General features: G+C 52.6%; 1 protein-coding gene across 1 annotated transcript; it reads right to left on the bottom strand.

The window, feature by feature from the left end:
- Positions 1-203: 203 nt before the first annotated feature.
- On the bottom strand, positions 204-12,221 carry FAM110A (family with sequence similarity 110 member A). Its single transcript, XM_047069252.1, has 2 exons — positions 11,989-12,221; positions 204-1,745 (listed from the first exon to the last, which is right to left on the bottom strand). The coding sequence occupies exon 2, from the start codon at positions 1,648-1,650 to the stop codon at positions 757-759; it is 894 nt and encodes a 297-aa protein (XP_046925208.1). The 5' UTR covers positions 1,651-1,745; positions 11,989-12,221; the 3' UTR covers positions 204-756.
- Between the last annotated feature and the right edge of the window lie 6,908 nt (positions 12,222-19,129).

Here is a 19,129-nt window from a genome sequence, read left to right as displayed (position 1 = left end):
CTCCGTGAAGGAGGCCCAGAAGCTACCCAGAGGGGTTATGAGGACCCCCTGTGGGGCAAGTCTTAGGCCAGACCAACCACTGACCTCATGCCCCCACCAGATCCTGGGGTGAACAATTACTAAGTTCTGAAGGCCCCACCCCAAGACCTCTCCCACCCCTTCTCCTTGTGAACACAGAAGAGTCTGATGACCCAGCCTTTGAAAAACAAGCATTTGTGTTTATTAACCAAAGGGGGGTGGGGGGGGTGGGGGGAGTCAGAGCAGTACAGACTCCTATCAGTCCCTCCTGTAGTCTACCCACCTAGGCCAGGCTGCCAAGGCCCTGCCCCCACCCAGAATAAGTTCCCAGGGAACCAGGGCCCCCTGGGAGAGGAAGAGGAAGTCAGCAAACGTCAGAGACCAAGGAAGAAGGAAACAGAACCGCTAGGCCTAGTAAGATCCTTTGGCCCCTCACTCTCGGTAGAGAAGGCTAAGTGCCCCAAATCCAAACCCACAATAAGAGCCAAGTAGGACTCATGTCAAAACCTCTACATGTGAAGGGCAGAGGGTGGCCCAAGGTCAAGAGGCAACTCTCTCCAGAGTCAGTCCTTGCCAGGTGGATGCTGGTCCCGCCTCTGAGGCTCCGCCTCCACACCAAGTTCACACAAGGCAGCAGCCTCCGGTCTGCCCCAAGCCCGCGAATGGATGCAGAAGAGGTCAAGGGGCCAGTTGCCTCTCTAAGATCTGTCTGTGGCAAATGCGGCGTCCCGCGGAAGCCTAGCCCTCAGCTGCTGGGGTATCGCGCGCTTGCCGCAACCCGTACAGCCACTTGATCACGCGGGCGTTACGCTCTACCACCGACACGCCATAGGGGACGCGCTCCCGCTCCCGCGCCCGCTCCTCAACAGTGGCAGAGCTGCGGCGGGAGCAGTCCCCCTCAGAGCTGCCGGGCCCAGCGCTGGGCCCGGCCAGGGACACGATGTCTGAGCTAGCCCGCGCCAGGTGGGCCACTCCCAGCCCCCTTGCCTCCTCCGGGTCCAGGCCGCAGAAGTTAAAAAATCGCTCAAGGTCGGCCGCTGCCCGCGAGAAACGCTCACTCAAATCCGACTTGGAGCGCTGCAAACCCGGGGGGCGGGCCGGGCTGGAGGCAGTGGTAGTGCCTGGCGATGGGCAGGGCTGGGCAGGTGAGGCAGGCAGGGGACGGACATCCACTCGGCGAACCGCAGCTGTACTGGGCGGTGGGCGTGGGGGCGTGGCTGGGGGCGCCTGGTGGGCTCCCTCTGTCCGTCCAGGGGTACGGCCGGCCTCGGCAGGGGACGCGGGGCTATCACACAAGTCGATAAGGCTGCTAAGGATGTCCAAGTCCAGCTGGGGCCGGCGGCCAGGGCCAGGCAGGACTCGGCGGCTAGGCGTGAGCACCGTGCGGCGAGTCCCAGGGCTGAAGAGTGGCTGTTTGGACAGCAGGGGCTGCACAGGTTCCTGGCGGGTGTTGGCCACATGCAGGCTCTTGACGTACTTGGCCTTGTCAGCCTCCAGGCGCTCCACAGCACTGGGTTTCCGGGCTCCACCATCTGCTGGCCGCCGTAGCAGGTAGCCAGGGACTTTGGTCCGCAGGCGGAAAGGTAGGGCAGGGGTGTCCCGGGCTCCCGGAGTCAGTGTGTCCACAGGCATGGCTATTACATACCCTGAGGGCTTTGGTCTGGGAAGGCCGGAGAAATGAGGAGCCAGATCCAGGCAGAAAGTTGGCAGCTGGACGCCGGCAACGGCTGCAGGGGAGGAAAGACAGAGGCTGAGCGCGCTCAGACAAAGGCTCAGCAAAGACCGAAATGGGCTGAAGACGCGTTCCCTATTAAAAGGTAATAGCCACGCCCCTGGTTCACAGGGAGCCAATCAGAAGACAGAAAGCCACCACTGAGGGCCTGTGACTCCGCCCACACCCCCGCCTCCTTCTCAGGAGACCAGCCCCTCCTGAGGCAGAGAGGAAAAAGTGCCAAAGAATGACAGGAGCAGCCTGAGCAGAAAAGACAGGACAAGCCTCGCTTTAAAGGAAGCAAAGTGGGCTCCAGGCCATATGCTGGGCCCCAGCCAACTTAATCTCTCAACGGGTCCTCTTAACAGCTCCATTTTGCAGACAGAGAAACTGAAGCTCAGGGAGTTCAACCAACTTGATTAAGCTAACCCAGCAAGACGATGGCTCTGCCCCTTGCTTCCAACCAGGGAGGTGCCGGCACAGCAGTTTTAGGGTTGGGTGACCAAGAGAAAGCGCTGTAACCCCACACCCCACCCGGACTGGCCCCAGGGAACCTGGTCCCACCTTCTACCCTTACCCACTCAGGCAGGAAGCTGCCCTGTGCTATCCACCCGTCTGGACACGCCAGGCCCCAGGCATAGCAATAAGCCAGCGGGGGAGGAGTGTAGAAAGGCCCCACCCCCACCCCAGTGAAGTCCAGACACTCATCAGCTTCCAGTATGGACTTCACAGTGATCCACGGATGCCTGTCAGCTAGAAATATCAGCCCTGTGCTGTGCTGCTCCAAGAGAAGCTGGAAATGCCCACAATCACAAAACCCTGCTTAAGAGCAAGCAGACCCTGGATCTGCCAGCAGCCATAGGATGGGCACCCAGAGGCAAGGGGGCCCACACCTGGGTGCACAGGCGTCCACATGATCACCTAAGCATCAGGGCCTCGTGCCCCAGGCATCAGGCCAGCCCTGATCCTTTTTCCAAGAAAAGACTGGAGCCACAAAGTGTCCCCCACTAACTCTCCCAGAGATGGGCCGGAAGAAAACCCACAGACCAAGTCCTGAACCTTCTCATCTGAAAAACGAGAGAGGAGGACTTCAATCCAGATGATCCCCAAGAAGACTTGTCATTCAGACCATTTACACCCGTGTTGTCTAATTCACTAGCCACATACGGCTAGTCAACCTTAACTTTAAATTTAAATTAAACAAAAACTTACAGTTCAGTTCCTCAATCACACTAGCCGCATTTCAAGTACACAACAGCCACTCTAGTGGTCACTACAGTAAACGAAGCAGATTAGAGCATTTCCTTCCATAACAGAAAGCTATACTGTACCGCCCCGTTGGTCACCCAGAATGACAGGAGGAGTCTGGATTGGGGTGGGAAGGCAGACATCCCTGTGTGCTAGACGTTTAACACCATCCTCTCGGGGCGCCTGGGTGGCGCAGTCGGTTAAGCGTCCGACTTCAGCCAGGTCACGATCTCGCGGTCCGTGAGTTCAAGCCCCGCATCGGGCTCTGGGCTGATGGCTCGGAGCCTGGAGCCTGTTTCCGATTCTGTGTCTCCCTCTCTCTCTGCCCCTCCCCCGTTCATGCTCTGTCTCTCTCTGTCCCATAAATAAATAAATAAATAAATAAATAAATAAATAAATAAACAAATAAATAAATAACACCATCCTCTCCTGGAATCCTCCTGGAATTCAGTTGGAATTCCCCCAATGTGAGAAGGGTCACTGTCATCTGATTTTACAGGCAGGGAAAAGTGAGACTACAGAAGTGACCAACCTAGGCCCCAGAGCCGATAAATAAGACACAAATTCATACGAAGCCTAATTCACTCGTCTATTATGTCTATGTAGTTTTACTCTTTGTTCTTCCCATGCCCCTAAAATACAGCTTCACGAGGGAAGGTGGTTTGTCTGTTTTGTTCACTGAATCTGTTTCAGGATATTGCTTTCCACACATAATAGATGTTCAATACATTTTTCTTGAATTAAAATGTCCATGGGGACCAAATGAGAATGGGCAGACCTCAGATAAACTAGAGAGGGATGCATCCAGCCTATTGCAGGCATATGCGTCCAAGGTGGGAGGTATGGAATGTGCTAGGAAGCTGGAAGAAAGATGTGCATGAAAACTCTAGGTTCTTAAATCTTAGCATATTCGATAATAATTTTTAACACCTGTGTGGAGAGGGGCGCCTGGGTATCTCAATCGGTTGAGTGATTTCGGCTCAGGTCATGATCTCATGGTCATGGGGTCAAGTCCTGCTTCAGGCTCCTCAATGAGCATGGAGCCAGCTTAAGATTCTCTTTCTCTCTTTCTCTCTCTCTCAGGGGCACCTGGATGGCTCAGTCGGTTAAGTGTCCAGCTTCGGGTCAGATCACGTGCTCACGGTTCGAGGGTTGGAGCCCGGCATGGGGCTCCGTGCTGACAACTCGGAGCCTGGAGCCTGCTTCAGATTCTGTGTCTCCCTCTCTCTGCCCCTCCCCTGATCGTGCTCTGTCTCTCTCTCTCTCAAAATGAACAAACATTTTTAAAAATTTTTATAATTTTTTTTTTTTTTTTTTTTACGTTTACTTACTGTTGCCTGCTTGGGATTCTCTCTCCTCACTCTCTGGCCCTCCTCCCACTCACTCTCTCTCAAAATAAATAAACATTTAAAATATTTTTTCCCTCTCCCTGTCTGTGTCCCTCTCCTCTCTCGCACTCTCTCAAAAAGAAAATAAATAAATAAATTAAGTAAGTAAGTAAGTAAGTGTGGATGGAGCAAACAAACAGGTCTGCAAACGTATCTGCTCTCCCCACCCCAAACTAGCCTCCAGCCCCCAGTCTGAGACCTCGGCCGGCGCAGCCATGGCAAGTTACCAGAACCTTCGGGGCTGTCGGGCCAGAGACAGAGCTGCTCCCAAGGCAGAAGGGATGGCGTAGGTGGGAAAGGAAAGCTGCCCCACTGGGGGCCGACCCCCAGGGGACCTCAGGCAGGAAGGGTCTGACAGGAAAGGCAGCCTTGCGGAGCCCGGTCGAGGTAACTAGCCTCTGCCCCACCCCCGGGCCGCCGCCTACCAAACCAGTCCGACCCGTTGGCGGCGGCAATTCCCTCCCGGGAACCATCCTGGGAAACCGGGGGAAGACGGAGGTCAGATGGGCAGGGCCAGGGCAGAAGCCCCGCGCCCTCGGACCGAGCCCCTGGCCGCAGGGGCTCCTCCCGCAGCCCGGACACAAGCCAGGAGCCAAGCCGGGCTTGGGGGCCGCTGGCCAGCTCGCCCACCCGCCCGCTGCACACCCCCTGCTCCTGCAGCTGCGCCTCTTACACACTCCGGTTCCTTATCTGAAACGCGGTTAAAAATAGACCTGAGCCTCCAGGTCTCCGCGAGGATGGAGAGATAAAACAGGTCGAGGACTCTCCCAGCGCCTGGCCGCAAGGCCGCGTTCCAAAAACGGGGCTCGAGGTTTTTATGATGATTCTGACGACCCAGCTCCGCAGACCGCCCCCCTGGCAGGGGTCTCTCGGCAGCTCCAGAAGCGCCGGAGCCTCAGACAAAGGAGGCACGTGATAGAGGCGAATCCTAAACTGATCGGACCAAATCCCATTTCACAGGTGGGCAAACGGAGGTGTGGCGGCTCCTGAGTGTTAAAGCCAAGGGTCCCAGTTCCCAGGTGGGACTCGTCCTCTCCGAGGCCTCCTCTCATCGCCAACGCCCCGCCTACGGGTTTCAAACGCTACCCACAAATGGCCCCTAGAGCGCCAGCTGTGAGCCCTTCTCTTAGGGCATCCCCGGGGCATGCGGCCGCACCTCGCCCCCTTCCCACCGGCTTCCCTAGAGTCAGCCTGAGGGAGTTGGGGAGCTCGGATCCTCGGTCTGGCTTCCGCCCTGCCCCGCTTCGGGACACTCTCTCGGAGACTCCCAGCGACGGAGGAGGCCGCGAGCCAGGCGGCGCGCTGTGTGACTCTGGCCGCTCACCGCCCCTCTCTGAGCCCGGGTCGACCTGGCTCTTAAGTGAGGTCTCGTCCAGGCGGGAAGGTGAGCCCCCGCCCCGTCCCCACCTTCCCAGGAAGGCCCCCCCACTCCGGCCTCGATCCCCACCCCCTTGCGCCCCCGGCCCCCAGCCCGCCCGGACCCGCACATACCTTGCTGCGAGCGCGCCCCGCTACAGAGCGCTCCCCCCGGCCCGGCCCACCTAGGGCTCAAGTAGCACGCGTTTGCGCAACTTCCGGCGGCCTGCCTCGGGCAGGTGAACCCGCCGGCCCAGGTAGTACCCGAAAGGAAAGAACGAAAGCCAGGCGGGGGCCGGAACCTGAGCCCAGGCGCGCTGGCTGCGGGCTTGGCGCCCGGACCTATCCCAGGGAGCTCTTCCGCGAGCCGGGGCCGCCCAACCCACAGCTACACTGGCCACATCCGCACATCTGCCACCCGCAGTCCCCGTGGCCACGCGGGCCAGCGCACCCATCGTGGGAGGTGGAAAAACGGCGTCCCCCACCCCCCTTCACCCCCCTCCCGACCTCAATGACCGCCAGTTAACGTTGACTGTGCCAGGCACGAGAAAGTGCTGTTCCTGGTATTAATCAATCCATGTTAATCTTCCCAACAACCCCTGTGAGGTGAACTCTATTATTATCCCCATTTGACTAATGGAATACTGAGGCCGGGACAGGCTGAGCTAGTTGCCCAAAGTCACCCTGAGGAGTCCGACTTGGGCACTTTCCCTCCGGACCAAGCCTTCATGTCACCCCGTTCTACCTGTGTGTCCCTGAGCAGGTTGCTGGCCCCCTCTGGCCCTCCATTTGCCAATGAGGAGAGTCTCACCTTCCAGGCCAGGTCAGTGTGAGTTCTTAGGCTCTGAGAGGGCCTGTAGAAGCTTCGTGCATGCTGTAAATATTAGTGGCAACGGCAACAATGGTAATAAGAATAACTAGGGTGTTGGAGTCCCAGGCACTATACTTATGTAAATCTCTGGACAACCCCCACCCCCACCCCAGGGAGGTACTACTTAATGCCCATTTTACAGATGAGGAGACTGCTGGAAGGAATCCTTGGGAGGGAGGTGATTGTCTCCACTGCCAAGCCAAGCCCTAGTAGGTCACTTCAGGTGGGCACATTTGATGAGGCCAGTTTCACTGGGATCCTGAAGCCCAGAGAAGGCCCTGAGTCCTCGGGAAGTCAAAGGGGGCCCAGTTTTTCATGTCTGTGCCAAGTGGGGGCTGTACCCAGTTTGGGGCAGAGGGCTATGAGGGGACAGGAAGTGATTCAGAAAACAACTCTCCTCCCCCTTGGGAGTGAGTCAGCTCTGAGGCCTCCTCCAGGCCCTGGAGCCTGATTTTAGGGGAATGAGGGAGGCCAGCCTAAAGACCATGGTTCCCCACAATTTCCTGCTGGGTGCCTGCCTGGCCCTCTACTGAGGGTGGGAAGGATGAAGGGGGAGGGCTCTGTTAGGCAATAACCGTCATAAAAGCAAAAAAAAAAAAAACAATTTTCATAATATAATAAGAAATGTTCTGAGTGGTTTCTTTGTACCTGACACTGTTCTGAGCTCTTTGTATCTGTTGACTCATTTAATCCCCACACTCGCCCTGAGGTACTCCTATTATGCTCCTTTTACAGTTGAGAAAACTGAGGCACAGAGAGGTGGGGCCACTTGCCAGAGGTCACACAGCTGGTAAGTGGCAGAGCCAGGATTTGAATCCGGGATTTGAATCCAGGAACAGGGCTGGGGGAGTGGAGCGAAGGGGAGGAGACAGAATCTTCAGCGTTGGGATTCAGTCACTCACCTCCCAACTTCGGCTCAGATCACGATCTCATGGGTTCGAGTCCCACGTGAGGATCAGTGCTGACAGCTCAGAGCCTGGAGCCTGCTTCAGATTCTGTGTCTTCCTCTCTCTCTCTCTCTCTCTGCTCCTCCCCTGCTCACTCTCTCTCTCTCTCTCTCTCTCTCTCTCTCTCTCTCTCTCTCTCAAAAATAAATAAACATTAAAAAATGGCAATATGGCAATGTTTTCCCAACAGACATCAGATCTCATCACTGCTCTGCCTAGGCCCACTTATGGCTCCCCATCACCTTAGAGTAAAACCCAGACTCTCTAACTTGGCACTCAGGCCTTCCAGGATCGGGGTCCCGCCCTCCCCTCCCACCTCAGTCCCAGCCTTTTCTGCTGCAGCTACATACCGCTCCCTGCTCGTCTTCAACACCCTAAGGTCTTTCTCGCCTCACGGACTCTGCACCATTTGTCCTCTGCTTCAAACCTCTTAGCTCACCTTCTTCAGGTCCCACCTTCTCAAAGAGGCCTCCCTGACCACCCTGAGGCTCCTGCCAACTCTCTCATCTATCTGTTCCCTTCCACGCATTCATCCTACCCTGTCGTTTTAGATATTCGCTTACTGATCACTCGTTTCCTATTTCTGTATTTTCATCCTCTCCCGGGACCAAGCATACAGGTGTGCACACGGCACACCATTGACTAAGTGGCAGGACTGGAAACCGGGCCACCTCAGAGACAAAGGCCCTTCACCACCAAGCCTCCTCCAAACCTCTTGCCTCACCCCAGGGCTTCCCCCATCTCTCCCCCTCCCCTCCAGCCTCCCCCTTCAAGCTGGGCTCTGGCCACTTCAGATGAGCTCCGTTCTTCCTCCAAAGACATCACATCCAAACTTTTGCACGGCCGGGGTCTGCTCCTACAGTGCCCTTCCCCGCTCCAGCCCTAGGGCCACCTCTATAGCACAGACTCTGCATCCAGCCTGCCAGGGTTCAAATCCCAGCTCCCCCGGAGTAGCACTGAGCTCCTGGGTAAGATAATCGACATTCCCGTGCCTCAGTTTCCCCAGCCGTAAAATAGGACTTGTAACAGTGCCCCTCTCCCAACCTGTGCGTGACAAATGCCACCAAAATGTGATACTCCGGTGCCCAGCTCCTGGGTGAGGACTTCATCACCCCGAACGTTGACCCGCTTTTCTCAAAGTTTGCAAATCCAAGCATGCAGAGTCGAACAGACATTTCTTCAAAGAAAGTGTACAAAGGACTGATAGGCACATGACAAGATGCTCAATATCATGAATCATTTGGGAAATGTAAGTCAAAACTACAATGACATAACATGTCACATCCATTAAGATGACAATATCAAAACATATAAGCAAACAAAAAAAAACAAAAAACAAAAAAACAAAAAAACCCAAAAACAGAAAATAACAAATGTTGGTGAGGATGTGAAGAAACTGGAACCCTTGAACACTGTTGGTGGGAATATAAAATGGTGCAAAAAATAAAACAAAATAAAACAAAGTAAAATAAATAAATAAAATAAAATAAAATAAAATAAAATAAAATAAAATAAACCAGCGTAACTGCTGTGAAAACAGTATGATGGTTAGGAAAACTTTTTAAAGAGAATCACCATGGTTGCACCACAGTGCGAACAGACTTAATGCCACTGAACTGAACCCTTAACAAATGGTTAAGATGTGACACTTTATGTTATATACATTTTACCAAGAGAAGAAAAAGAGGGAGCACAAAGTTTGGGTCAGACCCCCTGGATCGGAATTCCTGCTCTGGGTGACCTGGCCCAAGTCACTAAACCTCTCTTGCATTCAGTTTCCCTTTGTGAGGTGGAAAAAAATAACAGCACAGAATTGCAAGAATCAAACGAGCACATGCTCATAAAGTACCTGGCAGAGGGAAGTGCTCGTCGAGAGGTGTTCGTGATTTTTATTCTTTGTCTAGGGGGCAAGAGGTGTGGTCTCGATGTTTACAAGTTTCATGACATTCTGCACCCCCACCCCACCCCTTCCTTCCACCTCCTTCTCTTGCTGCTCATTAGAAGCCAGGCCCTGACTTGGGTGGAGACAGGGTGGCCCTCACCTGCCCCAGAAAAGGATCAGGAAGGCTCCAGGCAGCAGAGAAGGGGCGGGCCAATAGGGCAGCCCAGCTCGATTTCAGCCCAGCTGTCCGGGTCAGAGACACCCAGCTGGGCATCCTCCGGGGCCACGGCAGGCCCCATTCTATTTCTGGAGTCTCCCCAGACTCTCATGCCCTGGCCTGCCTGCAGTCCGCCTTGCCCAGAACCAGCCTTGCCCAGGGCACCCTGGCACACATCTCAGCAAGGGAGAGGTGAGCGGGCTGAAGGAGGGGTGTGGGCACAGACGCCTGGAGCACTGATCTCCTACTCGGCCCAACTCCATCAACCCAATTAGCTGCGCCTGTTTGTACCTCAAGTTGCAAAATGGGGACAGAGGGGCTTGCGGTGGAGACGGAGAGAGACCACATGCAAAGCCTTAGAGACGGGCCTGGCTCACGAGGCTGGGAAGGTGGAGGTTGGGGCCAACTCACAGGCAAGCCCACTTCCTGTCCTGGATTACCTTCTGCCCAGGCCTGAGCTCACTATCGTGGCTTCTTATCTTGGCCAGGAGACGTGAAGAAACTTGCCCAAAGTCACACAGCAAGTCGATGACAGATCACAGAGAGGGCAGTGGTCTTATGATTAAATATATAATCTATAATGACATATATATATATATATTATATGTGTATAATATATACATATATGCATATGCACATATATATGTATATAATATATACATACATGCATATACGTATATATGTATATAATATATACACATATCTATACATATAATATATGCATATACGTATATATACATATACGTGTATATATATGTGTGTGTGTGTGTGTGTGTGTGTGTATATATATATATATATATAATTTTTCAACCAGGTGATATATGCACATGACCCAACAAAAACTCTAAGGAGAATAAAGTAAAAATAAACTCCTTCCCACTCCTATCCCCAGCCACCCAGTTCCCCTCCCTGCAATCAGCACTGCAACCAGACAGCTGTGTGTCCTTCCAGGGAGATTTTAGGCAGATACAAGCAACAATTATGGACATATATTCTTTCTTTCTTTTTTTTTTTTTTACACATATGGCAAAATGCTGCGCGTACTGTTTTTACCTTGCTCTTTTTACTCAATAATACGTGTTGTTTTAAGAATGTTGTTAATATATTATTAATTATAATATGTGTTATTAATATGCTTAATAATATACGTTGTTCAATAATATCTGTGGTGCCACATCAGTACATAAGGAGCCTATCAGCGCCTGCTGATGAGCACTTAGTGTGTGTCCAGACGCGCCCTGTTACAAACCACCCTGCAGCGTCACCGCACCGACGTTGTGTTGCCTTAGAAGTGGGACAGCTGGGCTGGGCATGTGCTTGTAATGGTGACAGAGACCATGTGAGTCGATCTCCACCAGCAGGACACACAGCAAATGGTCAATAACTGTTAGCTTTAGTTAGCTTGATTAGAGGTTTGAGCACCCCTCAATTTTGCCTCACCCTAGCCCCTCCCTGCATCGCATTCCAGCCGAGGAAGATAATCAGCTCCCTAATAACTGAAAGCCATAGGACATCAGATGGGTAAATGCCACTGAGAGAGACAAAATAGAAAAGGGGGAGGGCAGGGCATATGAAGTCAATAAATATTTGTTGAGAGACTAAATGAAAGAGTTCATTTCTTTCTGAGTTCCCAGCGCATCCCCAGGAGGCAGGGCCCGGCCCAAGTCAGATGCTCCACTGGGACCCGTCGCGGCCCCGTCCCCAACTCCAAAGTCTCTGGTGACTAGTGGCTTCAGGTTGAGCGGCTGCCTCTACCCATTCCCCCAACTTGGGGCAGATTCCCAAGAATCTAAAAGCGGCTCCAGAGCACCTGCTGCCCACCTAGTATCTACCCCAGACACGTCAGTCCCCTCGGATCCCCCCCAGAACAGCCCTCTGACAGAGACAGCACTGCGATTCAGAACCCCGTGGGCAGAAGGACCCCAAACGCGCCTTGAGTCCACCCTCTGGCGTTCCAGAGAAGGGAAGACAGATGCCCAGAAGGGGCACCCAGAGGACTGCGCGGGAGAATGGGGCAGGAGGGAGATCATCCAGCCAGGGCACCAGGGCTCGGCGGCCTTGCAGCTAAGAGGCTGAGAAGCTGACCCCCAGCTGCGTGTCTGGGCCTCCCAAGGCAAATCCTGATCTACCCCGACTGGAGACTTCGAGGCGGAGCAGAAAGACCTGAACTGGATTCCCCACCAGACCTCGCTGTGCCAGGCCACTTGCCTCTCCGCACCTCATTCCTTCTCATCCGTGAAATGGGGTACCAACTCCTCCCCGCACATACGACGCGGGCAGGACGCATACAGCAGGCGCTCACGGAGCCCCTCAGACCCCAGCGCGCGCCCCAGACCACCCGCCCCCTCACCTGGAGCCGGCGCTAGGAGAGTCCTGGCTCCTCCAATACGGGTCTTAGAGAGGCTGACAGCTCGGACCCGAGGTCGGAATGGCCGCGCCCAACGCTGCTCGGAAGGCCCCAGCCCCGCATGAGGACCCGCAGGGGCGTCTTCGGAACTGCTCTGCGCACCCGAGGTGGACGGGGTACCTGACTGTCCCCAGGCCCCCACCAGAGCGGAGGCCCGGGGGGCGCAGAGGAAGGGGAAGTGAGTTCGCCAGTCTCCCCCCGTCGCCGGAATGGTTTGCCCCGGACATCCTGATTGGTTCCTCGCTTCCGTTCGAACGCCGCGCCATCCGGGTTGCCAGGCGACCGCTGAGCTTCAGCCCGGGGATAGCGCGTCCAGCCCCAGCAGCCCAGCTCCGCCCCGGCTCAACCCCTCCGGCCTGTTCTTCCCTTGGCCGCTGCAACTCAGGAGCCTAGTTATTTCCTTTGCTCTGCCAGGACTTTCTCCTGGTCCCCAACAGACTATGGCACCATTTAGGGGCCCCACCTGGTCCCTAGTTCCGACTTTGCAGCTGGCTATGTGAGCCCGGGCTAGCCCCTTTCCCTCTCTGTTTCCCTAACTGCACGGTGGTAAATTGTAAAATGTGCATATCCAGCAGTCCCGAACTTTACGAAGGAAATGACCGAAGATATGAGCAAAGATTAATGCAGCCTAGCGTTATTTACGATAGGAAAAAAATGGAAATAATTCCAATGCTCAGCAAAAGAAGGTCGGTTATATACATCCATCCTGCGGAAGAGCTAAGTCTACTGAGCTTTTTACCTGCCAGGTAGCTTTACATAACGTAACTCTTGTCAGTGCTCATGGCATCACCCTTTGAGATAGGTACCTTTAATTACCCCACTTGGTGATGAGGAATGTTATGCAGCTATTAAAAATGATGTAGTTAAAGATACTTAAAGTATGAGGAAAATGCTAAGAAAGCTTTTTAAAAGTATGTTTCAAAGCACTATGTACAACATAACTATGTATTAAATATTTAATTGTAATATCACGTGTTTATGTGTAATCGTTTATAATAACAGCAGTCAACTTCTTTTTTGTGTTTTTGTGGATTTTCCAATTTCCAACACTTAAATCGTCAAGGGAAAAAAAAACCCACATTTTTTAAAAGGATTGGAATAAATTAACTCTAAGCACCCTTCAAGATAAGGAAATTTCATAACTGCAAGTCACTATTTGGGTCTAGGGCATTGTTCAAGTTGGAACCGACCTCTGTTTTCTAGTCCAGATGGTGATCTTCACTCTTTGATTGGATTTTCAATGATTGAGCACTTACTGTACAAATACCTTGGGCGGGTCGGGGAGGGGGACTAATAGTATACCAATAGCTAACAATGATTGCACATGCTGGCATGAGCACCAATCAAATCAGAGTAGATAGCATCCGAAGCAGGAAGTCTGACTGTATCTGGGAGGAGCAGCTAAATATCAAAGTTGGCATTAACTGTGCCCTTTGCTAGACTGTGCTCAAGGCCTTACACACATTTTCTCATTTGACTCCCTTACCATGTGAGAAGAGAGGTTCTATTATCCTTCTCATTTTATAGATGAGAAAAGCACCGTTTATCTGGATTCAGCAGGAGTCCTCTGAACCGTTCTGTTATGTTCCCATGTGAATATACAACACGTGTTGGCAGCAGCAGCGAGGGAAGGCAAGGAGGATCCTGTGATCACAAAAGACACAAAGCAGGGGCAGATCTAGACTACATACTTCCTGAGGCTCGTACAATTTAGGGAGATCTATCTCAGGAAAGACCTACCAAATCACAAATATAAAATTAGGTAATAAAGTGATGATTTGGTTAGAAAGACAGAAGAAACCTCAACAAATGAAAATTCCACAAATGTTGCAAAATCCAGGAAAATAATATTATTTCTATGAATTACATATTCGGCATACCTCCCTGATACTTGTCACAAACAAGCTCCTTCTGGCTCCATGTATACATTTCACACCTCTCCTCTACTACATACTGGTGATATTGGGCACTGTAAACCCAGAGAGGGAGAGAGAGAGAGAGAGAGACAGAGAGAGATGACCTTTCACCCTGGTGCACCTTTATGTCACAGCACACCTCAGTGTGCTAGGTAAGGGTATTCCTGGAAGCCATTACCAGTTGGCAATAACTTTTCACAAAAGTGACCGAAAACAACGTAAATAAAACCGCGAAGCCCGTACTAAACGTCAGGGTTCCCTTGGCCAAATCCCCCAGACGGTCACACGCACTCCGACATCATCTGACACAAAGGGAAGTCTGGATGGAAGGAGAAGGTGGTTTTAACAGAGTGAGGTTTCAACACCTTACTTTGGCAAGTTTTTCAGAAGCATATGACTCTGTGAACACCTTGCTAGGGAGTCTGCCGGACCTTAGCTTCCCTGTCATTAAAATGGGAATAACAACAATGGTGTCATGGTTGAATTCTTCGCTCAGATGTACAACTTTAATCAGGGGTTAGGAGAGATTTGAGATGCTTGGATAAAGGTCCTGCTGACCCTTGCGTGTTCCAAACTTGCCTCTGCCCTACGTACCCTGGAGCTTAAAACAAACAGGATAGGGGCGCCTGGGTGGCTCAGTCGGTTGAGCGTCTGACTTCAGCTCAGGTCGTGATCTTGCAGTTTGTGAGTTTGAGTCCCGCGTCGGGCTCTGTGCTGACAGCTCAGGGCCTGGAGCCTGCTTTGGATTCTGTGTCTCCCTCTCTCTCTGCCCCTAACCCACTCGCATTCTGTCTCTGTCTCTCTCAAAAATAAATAAACATTATTTTAAAAAAATTTTTTTAAAGAATAAGGAGGTGCACAAGCTGTCATTAGTGTGCCCAGATGAAAGGGAGCTAGATGATCCTTAGGGTCGCGTCCTGACCCAGCATGAGCAACAGTAGCATCTCACCCCATCCACAGGCCTGCAGCTTTTAGTGCCTCCTGTAGCACCCTGACCTTGGCGGTGTTTTCGCCACTCAGCTCGAAACTGAGATGAAATCAGCCTCAGATACCAGCTCCCTATCCTCTGTGCACCCCATGGCTGTATTTCGTTTTGGCAGGGGGAGCCTGGCCTTGAAGTGGTTTGAGAGGTGTGCACTGCGGGGGGGCGGGGGGGGGACTGGTGACCAAGGACAGTTCCTGTGTCTGAGCTTTCTGGTCCCGGGGGAGGCAGCCTATCGAGCCTTCAGGTGAGACCTCATGAGAAGTTCAGAGAGAACTGCCAAGCCAAGCCCTTCCTGAGTTCTTATCCAACAGAAACCATAAAAGAGATGAAAAAAAAAAAAAAGATTATTGTTGTCTTAAACCACTAAGTGTGGTGATGATTTGTTATTCAGCAAGAGATAATACCTAGGGACTTTTTACAAATTCCAACGTCCAGGTTGCACCCCAGACCAACCACATCTGAACCTCTAGGAGAGGGGCCCAGATATCAGGTTTCCATGTGCAGCCAAGGTTGAAACCCCCTGGAGGGGGTCCCCTCCCGCTTCTAGCTTGGGCAGCTCCCACTGACCTCAGGCTGGTTAGGAGTCTCTCCTCTGGGCTTCCACAGCCCCCTGTGTCAAACTGGCCTGGGGCACGTCGCCTGACTTGGCAGTCGGGAGACTTCTTATCGGGTAAGTGGAGGTGATTATAGCACCCAGCTGACCTCCTGGACAATCCCATGGTGTGTCACCTGAGAAAGGGCTTGGGGAGCATAAAAACCAAGCTCTCCAGGTGGGGCTGTTATCACTGAGCTGCTGCTGGGGCTCAGCATTCCTCCGCCTCCCCTCCGCCTCGGCTTTCTGTCTGGACAGCTAGGAGACCAGTTTGGAGAGAGGACTGTCCAAGTTACCCTCATCCCTGCAGACCTCCCCCCTTCATCTCCTCTTGGTTTGTTTCAGGATGTATTTACTCATTCAACAAATATTTTCTGAGCCCCTGGTCTGTGCCGGTTACTAGGAAGACAGATGGGAACACAGGGAGTTACATTCTAGTGAGGGAGACAGAACAATAGATGAGTAAGTGAACCGACAAGTGAGACATGTTATAAATAAAAATAAAGCAGAGTAAAGCACTGGGCGTAATGGAAAAGGGGCTGCTTTGTATAGCACAGTCAGGGAGGCCTCTCTGAGGTGAAGCCTAAAGCGTAAAAAAAGAGGCAGCCGTGTGCAAATCTAGGGAAGGCTGGGAGGAACAAACATGTGCAAAGGTCCTGGGGCAAGAGTGAGTTTGATGTATTTGAGCCAAAAGGCCAACGACTGGAATGGAGAGACAGGAAAAAGACTGACATGAAATTGCTGTAGGCCACAGAGAAGAGTCTAGAGTTTAAAGATAAAAAGCGGCAGTTTCAGATCAAGATCAAGCATTCTGGGGTCAGCCGGTCAGAGTTCTAATCCCAGCTCTACCGCCCACCTGCTGCCAGACTTGGGGAAGTTCCTTAAACTCTGAACGTTCAGCCCCTTATCTTTAATGGGAATAATTGCACCTACATCGCAAGGAGTTACCTTGAGTCCCCAGGATGATGCGCACAAAACCCTTAGCACAGGACCTGGCCAAAGCATGGCTCAATAAATGTGCGTTATGCTCATCGCTGATGACAATAGCAGAGATCATGCCGCACAACCATGGGGGTTCCCAATAAATTACAAACCCTGGCACAGAGCATACATGCTTGCACCCTGTAGCGGGCTGAACAGGGTGCCCGCGCAGAACAATCGGGGCTGGCAGCAGTCTCCTGGGGGTTAGAGACAGGCTGGCAGCTGCAGGAAGCAGGGCAAGATGAAGACAGGCTTGAAGATCCCGCTGGATTTGGCCCAGACGGAGCCACATCGGCTCTCCACTGCCAAATCCTCACGCCCCAGGAACAGGGTCGAGTTGTGAATCTGGAGAGCCCAGAATTCTTTTATTTTTTTAAAAAAAAATTCTTTTTAACGTTTATTTATTTTTGAGACAGAAAGAGACAGAGCATGAACAGGGGAGGGGCAGAGAGAGAGGGAGACGCGGAATCTGAAGCAGGCTCCAGGCTCCGAGCTGTCAGCACGGAGCCTGACGCGGGGCTCGAACTCACACACGCGAGATCGTGACCTGAGCCGAAGTTGGACGCTTAACCGACCAAGCCACCCAGGCCCCCCGAGCCCAGAATTCTTTTAATCCTGAGGTCTTCGGGGTGCCTGGGTGGCTCAGTCGGTTAGGCAGCCAACTCTTGATTTCGGCTCACGAACCCATGAGATTGAGCCCAACCCCAGGGTTAGGCTCTCTGCGCCCACAGCGCGGAGCCTGCTTGGGATTCTGTCTCTCCCTCTCTCTGCCTTCCACCCCCCACCTCAAGCTAAATAAGTAAACTTAAAAAAACAAAAAATCCTGGGGCGCCTGGGTGGCGCAGTCGGTTAAGTGTCCGACTTCAGCCAGGTCACGATCTCGCGGTCCGTGAGTTCGAGCCCCGCGTCAGGCTCTGGACTGATGGCTCAGAGCCTGGAGCCTGTTTCCGATTCTGTGTCTCCCTCTCTCTCTGCCCCTCCCCCGTTCATGCTCTGTCTCTCTCTGTCCCAAAAATAAATAAACATTGAAAAAAAAAATTTAAAAAAAACAAAAAATCCTGAATTTTGCATTTTATCGAGTTTTAGTTATTTAAATGGAAAGGCCACACAAGGCTAGTGGCTATCGTATTAGCACGGCTCTAGAGTGGAAGTTGTTTTCTCTTCGATTCTCTTTCACTCTTTCTAGCCTTCATCTGTGTCCATTTCGCCCACGACAGGGGGCCGCAGACTCAGGACCAAACTGGGTATCTGTTCCTTTATAAAAATGGGTCTTGTTGGGGCGCCTGGGTGGCTCAGTCGGTTGAGCGTCCGACTTCGGCTCAGGTCACGATCTCGCAGTCTGTGAGTTCGAGCCCCGCGTCAGGCTCTGGGCTGATGGCTCAGAGCCTGGAGCCTGCTTACGATTCTGTATCTCCCTCTCTCTCTGCCCCTCCCCCGTTCATGCTCTGTCTCTCTCTGTCTCAAAAATAAAATAAATGGTAAAAAAAAAAAAAAAAAAAGGGTCTTGTTAAAGGAAATTCACCAACGTCCGGTGTATATTTCGCTGATTTTTGACAAATGTGTCCAGCTGCAATTGGTGCCGTGGAGGAGTGGCTTCCGTCACCTGGACAACCTCCCTTGTGTGTTTCACGGTCACGTCCCTCCCCCTTGCTCTGGCAGCCACTGGTCTGTTTTCTTTCCCTACGCTTTCATCTTTTCTGGACTATCACACAAATGGGTCAGCCTTCTTTCACGTGAAGCAGGATTAGAGTTTAAGAACATTGTTTTATTCCCATTCCGTTATTTTTTCCCCCCAGAAGCTTTCTAATTACGGCGAATGATGCTGAGTTTCCACTCACAGAGAAAGTATGAAATTTCCTTTCACGCGGAATCCGTTTAAGCCAAGGAGCACACATTTCCTTTAAAACGTGGAAGTCACTAATAGAATAGGTGGGCTACGGATATGGCAGAAATTACAAGAGTGAGACACGAGTTACTCCTCTTCGGGAAAAACACCCAATCCCACCTCTGCGTGTGACATGTGGGGGGAACCAAGACCCAGGAGGAGGTTGACTGGCCCGGATCGCATCAAGCAGGTGGCAGAAACAGGAGGACACTAGTGCTGCTCAGGACAGATGGCAGAGGCTGGGAGGAGAGGCTTGGGTCCCCTTAGGGTTAGGGGGCTGTCCCCTCCCCCCACTCTTGGGTCTGCGCTAATGGAGCTGCCCCAGGTCAGAGGCTGGGCCTGACAGATGGGATTCTACAGGGGCAAAAAGGTTCAGAGGGTGAGGGGCCTTTGTCCCAACCCCAGATGGCAGGGCCCCAGAAGTAGGGCCCCTCCTGAACTGGAAGGTCGTGGCCGGAGACAGAATCTTTGTGGAAACGTAACAGCCAAGCCCCTCCACCCAAGGGACTGGTGCAGGCCTTTCCAGCTTTCAAAAAGACCCCTCCACTCCACATGCAAATCAAATGCAAATGAGCCTACAGCCACTGCGCAAACCCCGCCTTCCTTTCCCTCTTGCTGAGGTCCACCCCACAGGTCCAGACACCCACGGACGTCCAGACACCCGAAGCCCCAGGCCCATCCTCAGCACACGCTCAGACCCCTCACACCAGGACTGGGCATGAAAT

Source organism: Lynx rufus, unplaced genomic scaffold (genome assembly GCF_022079265.1).
Source record: "Lynx rufus isolate CCGP_SWC_20201006 ecotype Redwood Valley unplaced genomic scaffold, mLynRuf1.p SCAF_8, whole genome shotgun sequence".
In the NCBI taxonomy this organism is placed as follows: domain Eukaryota; kingdom Metazoa; phylum Chordata; class Mammalia; order Carnivora; family Felidae; genus Lynx; species Lynx rufus.
Note: the sequence above shows the minus strand (reverse complement) of the source record. Positions and strands in the feature narration are given on the sequence as shown.

What these genes read in the sequence shown, in the direction of transcription:
- FAM110A (XM_047069252.1), bottom strand. Translation starts at nt 1,650, where the DNA reads ATGCCTGTGGACACACTGACTCCGGGAGCCCGGGACACCCCTGCCCTA.